At 33.4% G+C, this 13,322-nt stretch overlaps 1 protein-coding gene across 1 annotated transcript; it reads left to right on the top strand.

Moving 5' to 3' along the window:
- Positions 1-2,366: 2,366 nt before the first annotated feature.
- LOC132277497 (uncharacterized) lies at positions 2,367-5,831 on the top strand. The gene is made up of 3 exons (XM_059779352.1): positions 2,367-2,504; positions 2,637-2,860; positions 5,345-5,831. The coding sequence occupies exons 2-3, from the start codon at positions 2,678-2,680 to the stop codon at positions 5,615-5,617; spliced, it is 456 nt and encodes a 151-aa protein (XP_059635335.1). The 5' UTR covers positions 2,367-2,504; positions 2,637-2,677; the 3' UTR covers positions 5,618-5,831.
- The last annotated feature ends 7,491 nt before the right edge of the window (positions 5,832-13,322 follow it).

Below are 13,322 nucleotides of genomic sequence, written 5' to 3' on the forward strand. Positions count from 1 at the left end.
ATTAAAGCTACATAATTTTATCATTAAATTGTGTTTCACATGCACTAAACGTTACAAAACAGTTGTTATACTTGTGTAGGAAGTGGAAAATTTGACATAAAAATGCTGATTGGCCTGTGCTAGTAATGGTGTAAATTAAGGACCTTTTGCAAGGCAGAATATGGCGTGGCATTGCTTTTGTAGCTCAATTAATGGTGTAAATTTAGGACCTTTTGCAAGGCATAACAATTGCCTACTTTTCTTATATAATTTTTCCTTAGTTAAATAAAATACTCCAGAAGTCTAATTAAAACTTGAAAAGATGATAAATAGGGAGAGAAATACAATGCTGAGAGAGAGAAAAAAATGCTGGAGAGAGAAAACACTAAATGTTAAATATATATATGTATATATATATATAGAAAAAAAGTTATAGTATGAGATTCATAGCATATATACACCATTGGACATTTTGGAAAGATTAAAAGGGCAAAATATGTATTACAACACTAATTTATGTCAAATTTCTGAAGAGGTGATTTTGCACAATTTCAAAAGATTAAGGGTGTTTATTGCACACTTTTTCAAATAGGGGGTAAAAATATTACGAAAAATAGTATTTTCTTCATTTCTCCCAAAAGAAAAATAATGAAAATTCATCCTAAGTCTCAAAAAAAAAAAAAAAAAAAATTCTAATTCATTGTCACCGCCACCTACACCACATTGCTACTCCCACCAACTTCCACTACCACTGCAAGCTTCCACCACCATTAACACCATCACTTTCCTACCGCCACCATTTACATCATCACCATTATCACCGTCACCACCACGTCAATTTTTTCTTTTTAAAATAATATATATAGAACAATGTTACATACTTTGTTAGTTAATCTATTTATCATTAAGATTGATATTTTGAATTATTCAATTTAAAATTTATTTTATTATAATTTTTAAATTGATCTAACCAAATACGAAATGGTGATGATGATTATTCCTTTCATATATCACTTTATATCTACAATCAAAGATTAAAATGAAAATAACTTCTTCATCCAATTCTCGCTTCTATTTCATTGCATTTACCAAACATAGCACCAAAATACTTTATGTTGGTTTGTTGTCTTCTTTTCAAAGGCCAAATCGCGGCCCGGGGGGTGGTTAATTTAAAAATTATTATTTGGTTAATACCACTTCTTTTGTTGTTTTCTGCTACTGTAAGCCACCTTATTCCAAGGTGTTGACAATTTGCTGATGTTTAAATTTAGAGAATTAGAAACCTTTTAAAATTGTAATTGTTAGAGATTTATTGAACAGGAAGGAATGTCGATCTTAAACTTCCAATAAGAATTTTCACCTACAAAATACTCTTTTTGTTCCATATTAGTTGTTCAATATAAAAATCTTGACTCACTACCACTTTTTATTTTTGAATCACTTAAGGTCATTTTTAATCATATTCTTTTTATATACTTATATATTATCTATATTCAATGCCTAATTTGGTAACTTTGATTTACAAAAATTATGAGTCAAAATTTTTGAAGAGGACAATTAATATGGGACGAAAGTAGCATATAGAAATTCTTTATTGGTTTAAGAAATTCTGGAAAGAAATAGAGGCTAGCATACATAAACGTGATTGCAATAACTAATTTTCTTACATTATGTCGACAAAAATACAATTCCAACTCCGTTACATTGGGATAGTTGTCTAATCACGGAATTTTCCTCTTCTGTTATCCACGTGAGATAAATTCTTTTATATAAAGAAATAACATGTTATGATACAAGTTATATACAGTAGTATTTTATGAAAATGTGATAAAATGAAGAGAGGATATTCCCTTTATATAATATATCAAATTATTAAAAAAGATGGAATTTGAACCATAAATTTATTCACAGAAGCCTATGAGAGAGTAGTAAATAGCATTCCTATTGTTTTAGGCTCATTTGTGTGAATGTAAAATATTTTTTTATTTTTTGGTATTTGATTGTCTTAAAATATTCAAGAAAAAATATATATATATTAAAACTAAACAAGAATAACTTATTAATTTTTTGGTAAGTTATTTTATACGTCACGTCGATGGATTTGACCCCAATCTCAATCTACACCTTTACCAAATATAAAAAAACAAAAATAAAATATATATATATATATTTATTTATTTATTTATTACCTGAAAAAAAAAAATTAATAAAATATTTTACTTTGACACAAACGAAAATAAGGATAGTTTTAAATGCGGTCACTTTTGGGCGAACATGGACGCCCACAAACTTGTGGATAGAAAACACACAGTACTAAACATTAACCCCACAAACTTGGGCCTGGCCTACCAATCTATATGTGGTCACTTTTGGGCCGAACATATTTTAAGACCCTATTGGGTAGGGCTCAACCTAACAAACTGGGACCTCATCATACTCATACGAAAGAGGTCGAAAAAGTAGGGTTTGAAGGGCAGTGGAGTTCAGTGACAGAGGTCAACATACCCTCGACGATCAATTCACTGGCGAGTTTGAAATTTTAATCGTATATTTCATTTATATATATGTACTATAAGGCGATGTTGTTTTTTTATGAGCTTGATTAGAGATCTTTCGGCTTTATGTATATTAGATGATGACTGACTATGTTTTTGCAGATTATAGAGTGATTTCTACTGCGGAAGAGGTTAATAGAAAAATGCCTCTTTATGATTGTATGCTTCTGCTGAAACCCACTGTAAGGAAAGAATCAGTGATGGATTTGGTCGCTCAAATAGGGAAACATGTTTACCGAAAGAACGGCGTTCTAACGGGTATGGAATCGTTTGGAAAGGTTCAGTTGGGTTATGGGATTAGGAAGCTTGATGGCAGATACTACCAGGTGAATCTGCTTCTACTGAACCATTTTATTGCTTTGATGAATTTCCATTTCTTACACTACTAGCTTAATTTTTTTGGTTTGCATTTGTCTATTAACATCGGTCTTGTGCATTAAATTGTTTTCAGTATTTTCTAGGATCTGCTTTATTAATAGGATCTGCTTCGTGAACTCCTTTTTAATATGTTGAAAATATTGTGAAATTGTTTCAACTGAAATTGAATTATAGTGAAATAGAGTGAATTTTGAACTACTTGCTGTAGAAATTTTCAAGTGGCAGAGAACAGATGTTCTTTACCCTCTTTTAGAATTCTGCTACAAACTTCTTTTCCATTAAGAAACGAAAAAATTATAGAATTTGGAGAGGAATATATTGACGATGTGATGTAGAAAGAGGTATATAAATCGAATGAGAAAAAATGGAATGAAGAATTATTTTTTATTTTTGATAAGTAAGAAAAGTGAAATGAAGAATAACCTGTCCCATGCGGACTTGCAAATAAAATTCTCATAAAAGTTACAATTGAAGAAACACCCAGCAACTATTAAATGTACTCGTGAGTTTTATCTTAGAGTCCAGGAGATGATACACTAAAGGGACTTTTTGGATTAGAAAATCTCCCGCTCCAGTTCCCTTGCAAACGCAATCCATTTTCATTCTAGTCATCTTACAAGTTACAAGTCTCCTACAAGTTTCATCTTAGGTTCCCCTATTTAAGTTTCATTGGAACAACCAAAGCTATAAGCTCCAATCTTACAAGGATCATTTGACCCACTTCTTGTGAAAATTAAAGATTATTAACTATTTGATTGGATATCACTTCTACCATGACTGTCAATTCTTATTTGATCTACGGTGCATGTTATTGTTACCTTGATGCAATTTACTGGTTTTGGGATTAGACTGGATGAATGATGTAAAATGTCCTTTATAAAGGTGATGTCGCTAATATTGCTTCCTAACTCATGCTGATATTTGGAAGCATGATTCTAATAACTGTCTGGTGATAGTGAGGCATATCTTCTAAATACCATCATAAGCTTCGAAGGGCCATCCTTAAATTTTTCATTATTTTCTTCCAAAAAAAAATCCATATATTAACTACCTTTGCACAACCCCAAATCACTGCCCCTTAACCCACCAGACCCCTACAAGCTGTAACATGCTGAGAAAAAAGTTTTCACTATTTATTAATGCCATGTGTGTGTGTTTATATTATATTATATATATTTATATGTCTATATACTATATATTGGTAGATATATGTTTGTGTGGTGGTGATGGTGTTTTTATTTATTTATTTTTAATCAAGTCGCAATGCCAATTCTTTGGAAGGAATTTGGTCTCTCTTTTTTGCAATTTACAGTACATGTTGATTACCTGATTCTATTTGGATCTGGGGCCATGCAAATACTCTAAGAAGATAGGATTATAAAATAAGTTTCTAAAGGAAAGAATTGTTATTTTTTAGTTTGAGCATTAAAATGATAACATGTAGGTATGTAAGGAAATGAGAATTAGCCCTAAATATTGGGGTCTTGACTGGAAGGGAAACAAAATAGTTAAATACATAAGTGAATCCTGAATGAGTAAGAACTCCAATACATCGAGGTTGCCCTGGAAATAGAAGTTGTGCAGAGGACCTTCAGGAAAATAAAATACATTGTGTGATTACTTTAGCCTATAAAGGTTGGGTGAGACTGTAAGATGGTCTAGAAAGGAGTGTTAATATGCCTAAGGATGTCCCGCAACTTAAGTAAAGAATGACCATAGGATTCACTTGTTTCGGGCTTTTGTCGAATCCTTCTCAGTCGAGTTTTATAGTTCAGGTCTTTTGAAATGAGATGTTAATTGCAGAAATCCCTCTCAAAAGTTGGTGGTAGTTGGAACAATTCATCCCTAGCACTTTTATCCGAGAAGATTAGAGACCCATATGAGCTCAAACTTGTCAAAGGTTTGAGCTCGCCACAAGAAGTTTGTTAAGAGTGCTCCTTTTTTTTTTTTTTTTTCAAATTTTGGGATAACAGTGTTGTTAGACTTTGCCTTTGCCTTTGCGGGTGTATGCCCATGGGCTTAGTAAACCCCTTCCCCCTCACCCCTAGTCCCCAAATTCTGAGGATGATGAATCATAAAAAAAATAAAATAAAATAAAAAAATAAAAAATAAAAAATAAAAAAAGCTTCTTCTTTTAACACTGCTTACGTACTACTACTCGTATGACTACTACTACTCATATGACTGAGCTCGAATGGTACGTTGGATCATTCAGTCACTACCTCAAATGGGCCCTCTCCCTTGGAGTAAGCTCCCTCGTTCCCACAGATTCTCACCCCTTCCCAAAAAAATTTAAAAATTAATGCATTTAAAAATTTGTGATTTCATGCTAATTCTATTCTCAAAGTATTCTGAAGCTTGTTGGTTTATATGCCTTTCTAGTGATGGCCAGCAATGTTGCCTGAGTACTTTTTTTAACCCCTGTGATATAGGGCCAACTGATGCAAATGACAATGATGGCACCACCAAGCCTCAATAATGAGCTGCATTACCTGAACAAGGAAGACCGGTTGCTACGATGGCTTTTGATTAAGCACCGAAACGTCAGATATGGGTTGGAATTTCTTAGTGAGGATGCTGAAAGAAGGGACCTGAGCAAGTTCCAAACCAATTATAATGATTCTGACATTGATGAGGACGAGGACGACGACGACGAAGAATATGACGTGGATCAAGAGGGGAGGAAAGAAGACACTAAAACCTAGTAAATCTAATCATATAAGTTACTAAAAGCAAAGTGTCTGTTCACATTGGCATCCTGTTTATCTTTTTCAGAATCAAATTTCTGTTTGAGGCTTTGAGCTGTTTGTATTAATTGGATGTTTTCAAGTTCTTTTAGTAGGTAAGTTTTGAAACATGGTGATGGCAAACTGGATCGATATTGTACTCAATTTCTGAACTATACATTTACTGTTGATTTGGGATTTTGGTACAAATTGGAAAATATATCTAAAAAACTCGTCTGTGAGTAGACTTGAGGTCGATTGGTTGGCAGATGGCATGATGTCATGTCTTCTCAAAGCTTGCCAATGTACCTTTATGATGGTAAAGGGAGTCATGATGAAAATATCACCACAAATCGAAATATATTCAAGGCACTGTTTCATAAGGTGTAGGCAGAGACACACGGAAGGAAATTATTTTTCCTTTTTTGATTCCCAGGAATTACAAGAGAGGAGAGGGTATCAAGAAAAGTAGGAAAATTTTGTCATTTTTTATTTGTGTTTTTAGCCACTATTTGAGAATTTGTAGTTTAAAGTTCAAGTAGAAAGAAAATGTGCATTCATTTAGTTTTCATTCACATTTTCATTTGCTAGTTGAATCTTCACTTCTTTTAAAATCGAGTCTAACCAACGGGCGAGTGCCTAGCTGAGTCTATTATAGATGTTTTAAGTGATTCAAATGTGTTGCTTCATAATGACGAATGAGGATGCATTCCTTTTTTTACTGTGAATGGAATAAGCATGCAATTCAACAAGGGTTAAAGCTGGATTAAACATTGTGGGGGAATTAGAATAAACAACTGTGAGATGGTACACTCGTGTTTTTGAGCCAATTCTCGACAACAGTTATAGAATATATATATATATATATATATATATATATATATATATATATTTCATAATTGGAGTTGTATTAAAAGAAAAAAAAAAATAGTAGTGCAGAGGGCATACCCTCATAATCAATTGAAGAAAAGGAAGGGAATCGAGAACAATAGAGAAAACTCACTTCCAAATTTCCAATACAAAGACATGACAAAAGAAAATATAGGCAAAAGTGCAAACAACCCCCCTGGACTATCACAAATCAGCATTTTACCCCTCTGTATTACAAAAATGAACAAGTCAATACCATAACTATCCAAATCGTGCAAATTAACCCCTGAAAAGCAATTCCGACCACTTTTCGGCCGACCTCATTGTAGATTTACAAAACTATCCATCGTAATTAAGAAGAAAAAAAAATACGAAAATAAATAATAAACATGAAATACCCTCAATGCCCCTCATGTGATATACACTCAGTTTTCAAGTAACTGTGGCAGACTCTCATACGCTGACACATTAATCCAATCACTGTCGCCATCGACGACTCCTTTGACGGTAATAGTGGTCACCACGGACGTCCTAAATCACCTCATGGCGCTTCAGATCGTCATCACTACCAGCGTAGGGGTAACATCTGCCACACCGATTTGCTTCTTCCCCCACCAGTCGCCGTCGCCGCTAACTTCACCAGTATCAAGGCAACTTTCCAACATGGCCTTCAACTGTGGCCACCTGTTCTGCCACGTGCCTCTAACGTCTACTTCTACATAGTTGCCGTAGCGATGCCTCTCACGCACGCACAACCTCACCGACAAGATGGCAGATCTGCAACCATACCCAACTAAATTATGCATAGCACCAACGAAAATAGCAACCCATAGAGGGAAAGACCTAACACAAACTACCAGCCCAACATGTCTCCAAAGTCCTTAGCCACACCCAACCTCGCAATTTCCCTCTGATTGTAACTGAGAGAGCTTTTTATCGCCGACGATATACTCCTAAAGAGATACCCAATCCCTGCATATGATTATATTCACATTGCGGCCACGATTTTTGTCAACTATGCTCCGGTATTGATATTTTTGGAGTATTATCCATAATTGCCGTTGTCTCTCTCTCTACAAGCTTAAATAAATCTTCCTCTCTCATTCTCTAGTACACACGTGTGTGTGTGTGTGTGTGTAATATAGAAACACACACACACATATATATATGTATGTATATCTTACTTTAAACTTTGTTCTTCAAATTTGTCTTAGTGTTTGGTGCAAAGGTGGAGCAGATTAGAGGCCGGATGGAAGAAGAAAAATGAACAAATGGGTTCATTTACAGGCAAAGGGTTACAAAGGTAATTTTCCAAGGTAATTTCGGAATTAAAAGAAAAGGACAGTCACGTGCTGACCTTATGGGCCGGAAAGTGGCCAGAATTGAGTTTCAGGGGTCAATTTGCAGATTTGTGATAGTTGTTTGCACTTTTGCCAAAAATATATTAGGACACAATATCATTCATAGAATCATTATGAACATCCAACACTTTTTTTTTGGTTGAAAATTGAAGCGATTACCCAACACTTCAAACAACACTTGTCGTAGATGATCCATAGAGCCTTGCATTTCTTTCATGCCATATACCCCAAATCAATGCTGCAAAAAAAGTTTTGTAAAGAGGTTGAACTCTGATACAGGTCCCTAAACCAGTAAAACAAATCCTATATAGTACTGTAGATGTCTCACCAAACTGCTGCATATCCCAATTGAGAACCCCACCTAACCATGTCCGCAAGGATTGAGTAAACGGGCAAGCAACAAACAAATGGACCGTGGAGTAAACATCCCGAAGACAGAGAGAACATCGAGTAGCCAAACTAACCTTTCTCCTTTGTAGATTCACCATGGAAGGTATCCCATTTCGCATTACAAATACAGTAGTGACCCCAACACATGTTGTACCCCTCCATGCCACCTCCTCAAATTCAGTCCTACAAGAATTCCAAGCTCACTTGAAGGAGAAAGCACCACCATTCTAAAACAACTTATCCGCATTTGTATGAATAGGCACGGAGAGAAGATAGGTTTTAAACTGGTCCAAACCAGAACCCCGTAGCACAGCCCAGTTCCAGCCCCCATTAAGCATCAAACAGCTCAAAGTTGCATCTCTGGAAATTTCTAAAGACCTTGCTACTCTATGTCCAAACCTCTGAGTAAGTGTTTGGCCCTTACACTTAAAGAACAGAAAAAGATTAACCACACCCCACTCTAAACTGAATGTGTTGCAGCATAGTATCCCTCAAAGCAATAATGGATTTCCAAATAACAGTGTGAGACATCTTTGGGACCACCATACAGTAATTAGTATTTGGAGAGCAGTAATAGATCGAATAATTCACGTTGAACATTTTTTATTTTTTGGGTCCATTCAATAAATTGTTGAGCGTGCATAGGAACATTGAATTAGCGCTAGGGATGTCAATTTTTACCGCCCTGCCCCATTAATAACGGATATGGGAACACTTTTTATACCGTTAGGGCGGACATGGATACAAATTTTGTACCCGTCGAGAGTCACGGGACGGGTAAGGGTTCAGTATACATATCCTAGGAGCCCCACTCCGCTAAGCATATAACTATATATATATATATATAAAACTTATTTTAGCGACTTACCCATTTACTCATCTCTTACAATCCTAATTTGGATGTAAACGTGGTATTAAATTTGCTTTTGTTTTAGTTATGGTAGAAGTTGGAGTTTAGAACGTTTTGTAATTTGGTTGTATTAAACTTTTATTTTTATTTATTATGTTCTCTGAATTATGTTATGTGCATTTTTATTTTTGTTGGGATACATAATTTCATTTATGTTGTGCCATTCCTAGGCTTTCTACATTTAAATAGTAGGAGCTTAAGTTCCAAAAAGTGGGAGAAAAAAATTTGTTAGCGGGGCGGGCACAGGGGCACAGTATTTCCCAACGGAGCAGGGCTGGACATGAAAATCCAACCCGTCACGGGGCGGACATGGACTTGACAAAAATTAAAAGGGGCGGGGCGGGGCGGGGCGGGGCGGGATTTAGGGAAACCCGCTCTAAACCTGCCCCGTTGCCATCCCTAATCAGCGCTAAGTCATTCTATTTATTTATTTTTTTTAATAAAATAAAACTCCTAAAATAAAATTTTAATTAGAATAAAAATTTGAGACACAATTCTTAATATCTCCATCTTGGCTCTAATTCTATAGGACAAGAAATTGCCTAACAAAAATTAATTAGAGTAGTAATTTAATATAAAATTCTTAACATAAATAAGGAGGGGAAAAAAAACGAAAATTAATATCCATTGTATTTGTAAAACTTTTTTCCACGATTTCAAGGAAGATTAATGTTTGAAATGTTTCTAAACTCAATCTAAGATGATCTTTCAGTCTATATCCTATTCATTCGCTTGGTATAGAAACATTTCAATAAGTTTCTATCAGGGAAAGGATGAAACGAGTTAAGAATTTTATTTTTTAAAAATTTGTCATAATGTAAAATATACTAGTAATTAGTAAATATATATATTATAATAAAAATTAAGAGAGTAAAATACAATGATGGTCTGAATTGTCATAGTTACACGGAGCTTCTTATATTAAGAATATACATTGACCTTGGCCTATGAGGCTATGAGACATGATTTTGTTAATCAATACTAATTTATTAACATTAATAATTTAAAAATTTGAAAATAAAAGAATAATTTAATTTGATTTAATAAATTTATCTAGATTTAACAGAAGAAATTGCAAAATTTCAAACTCCATTAAGCAATTATAGTATAGAATTAATGGTGATGTTTATGTGATTTTTTAAATTATTAAAAAAAAAAGAAAAAAAAAAAGAAAAAAGAAAAAAGAAGAAGAAGATGCATGGCAAGCAATCCACATGGGGATGTGTTGAAGTGTAGGAGCGTGTTTGCGAATAAGGTTGAAACAACCGCGTCAATTGAACACATACCCCCACCCTCTTTCTCTAACTTCCTTACTACAAATAGAATCTGTGCTTCGTTGGCCCAACCCTAACCAAAAACCTCCAAATTACTACGACACCAAAAAAAGCCTCTCCCCTCCCAAATCAAGCCAATTAAACACGCACCATACTCGTCCCTAACCCTAGTTCTTCCTCCACTCTGCCCTATCTCTCTCGCCATTTCCCTTCAGATGTGGCCCCCTCCCATTTTTAATTTCTAGAGAGAGAGAGAAAGTAAGTGATCCATCGATCAAAGAAGAAGATGTCGTCTTCGTCTTCGTCTTCGTCTTCGTCGGCAGAGTTGATGTCGAAGAAAAATGGGAGCGAAGGAGGGGGCAGCGGCCTCGGAGGAGGATTGTCGGAATATGGAGGATCAGAGGCCGGAGGAGCTGAAGAGAGAGGTGTTAGTCCTGGTGGATTCGAGTACTTCGGATGGGTATATCACGTGGGCATCAATTCTATAGGTCAGGACTACTGTCACCTTCGCTTCCTCTTCATTCGTGGCAAATATGCCGAGATGTACAAACGTGACCCTCACGATCACCCCGGCATTGTAAGATTCTTATTTACTCTCTCTCTCTATATATATATATATATATATATATATATATATATATAAACACACACACGTACGTGTGCGTATGCACATTTTCATTATATATATTAAAATTATTGCATGGCAAGAAAGTTTGAGAAAAGTACAGAAGGTATACAAAGTTAGTAAAAATGTCTCATTTGGTTGTTTGCTTTACCTTTCTTAAAAATAAAAATAAAGAAAGAAGAAAAAGTTATTGCTTTACCTTTATTATAATTATTGCATGGCAAGAAAGTTTGAGAAAAGTACAGAAGGTATAAAAAGTTGGTAAAAATGTCTCATTTGGTTGTTTGCTTTACCTTTCTTAAAAATAAAAATAAAGAAAGAAGAAAATAATTTTGGTTATAGAGTCGTGTGAAAGAAGTAAAGAATAAAATTGTAGGAATCCGAACGGAAATTAAATTCCATATTTTGGATTACTTTAATTTGTTTTTATTATATTTGACAATTCTATTATTCGGACTATATATATTGAAAGATGAGATTCCATAATTTAATTGCAGTGTCGTCGTGGTCATTATTGAATTCTGAAAGGGACGAGTACGTTGACGATGATAGAGGACGCTTTAAAGAATAATAGACTACTTACCTTTTAGAAAAGGACATATATAGTACTTATTTGTGATCGAAGTGGACGAAAAATGTGTCAAAGTTTCGAGTTTTTGGCTGGTGTTAGGAGCAAGTTGTTTTAGGCTCAATAACGTTGGTTTATAATAAAGTGTGAGGCTGTACCATTAAGTTATAACATTTTAATTGATTAATAATTTTATTAATAGTGAAGACTTATTTGCACATTGAAAGTAATAGAAGTGAAAAGAAATATAACTTTTAATTTTAATTGAGTTAGTAATAAAATATATGATCTTGGTGGTTTATGATTCACGATATTATAATAAGAACAAAAGTATAATCAATTCCCCCTTAGTTCTCATTATTTGAGATTGAAATCTTGAATTTTCTATTTTATTTTATTTATTTATTTTATATTTTTTTCTCTCTATTTTATTTCTTTCAATCATTTCTTAACTTTTATAGATTTGGTCGGATAGATTTTGACCCATATTCTCTCATTGAGCAAACAACACAAAGTAAATGAGATTAATTTCTGATCAGAATTATCTTTCGATAGTCTTAGATTGATCAAGTCAATGTGCTAAAAAAATAAAATTGTGTACCGTATATATTCCAATCCTATAGATGCAATTGATATCTACATACATGAAGAGAATATTGTAGATTGATCTACAAATATATGATACATGTGATTTAGTTGAATTCCTGTCCGTAGTTAAAAAATATGATTCTTGTAAATCCTTTAATCCGAAATGTATATACATAATCCCATATGCTTGTTTGGGAATGAAAAAATCAACAAAAATAGGTTTTTTTTTTTTTTTTTTTCACAAGGCAAGAAATATTAGAAGTTAAATTAGTAGATATAAAGAATCGAGATTTGACACTCCAAAGTCCATCGGGATAGACCTGTCAATGAAGCGGATCATGATCATGATCCCGATCTGATTCGAATCTGATTAGTCGGATATAAATTGAAGAAAAAATTCGATAACTCAATTATAATCCGAATCTGATAATCGATTCGTTAACCTAACAAATCGGATATGAATTATGATGATCCAAATAAAATTATATATGTCTATAATTTTACATATATAATTATTTATCAATAATTTTACACACACACACATATATATATATATATCAATACTCCAATCAGATTTGTACTAGAGGTAACCTAAAAAAAACCAAAAATAAAAAAATCATAATATTATATGTAAAATAGTGTGGTGTTTTCGTCTACATACCAATAAATCTCGTAATATACATACTAATAATATCATACTCTTTATTCATTAACAAATAATAAATAATTTTTGTTTTTGTTTTCCATTCATATTTTACTTATCTTTTATTTTATATATATTTCTTATAACCATTGTTTTTTTTTTTTTTTTTTAAATTTCTTTTGACATTATATATATATATATATATATATATATTTTATTTATAAAAAAAACTACATTTTTATCGGATTGGATCAGTTCGACTAAAATATTTATCGAATTCGGATCTAATCAGGCCTGATTTGGTCAGAATCCGATCCATTTATAAGTCTACCACTGGAGGCACTAAGACATTTGTATCCAAAATAGTTGAGATAGCTCTTTGTTAATTTGACTTGAGAAAAAAATATTTTAAAAAAAAGAATTCGAATTTTTTTTTTTTGACTTGAGGAGTCTTT

This window comes from Cornus florida, unplaced genomic scaffold, assembly GCF_030987335.1.
Source record: "Cornus florida cultivar Cherokee Brave unplaced genomic scaffold, ASM3098733v1 CherokeeBrave_3.0.0_Hap2_Chr10, whole genome shotgun sequence".
In the NCBI taxonomy this organism is placed as follows: Eukaryota; Viridiplantae; Streptophyta; class Magnoliopsida; order Cornales; family Cornaceae; genus Cornus; species Cornus florida.

Excerpts from the sequence above, each read along its gene's own strand:
- LOC132277497 (XM_059779352.1), top strand. The coding sequence starts at position 2,678 with ATGCCTCTTTATGATTGTATGCTTCTGCTGAAACCCACTGTAAGGAAA. Across the intron at positions 2,861-5,344 it reads TTGATGGCAGATACTACCAG|GGCCAACTGATGCAAATGAC; the intron begins GTGAATCTGCTT and ends CCTGTGATATAG.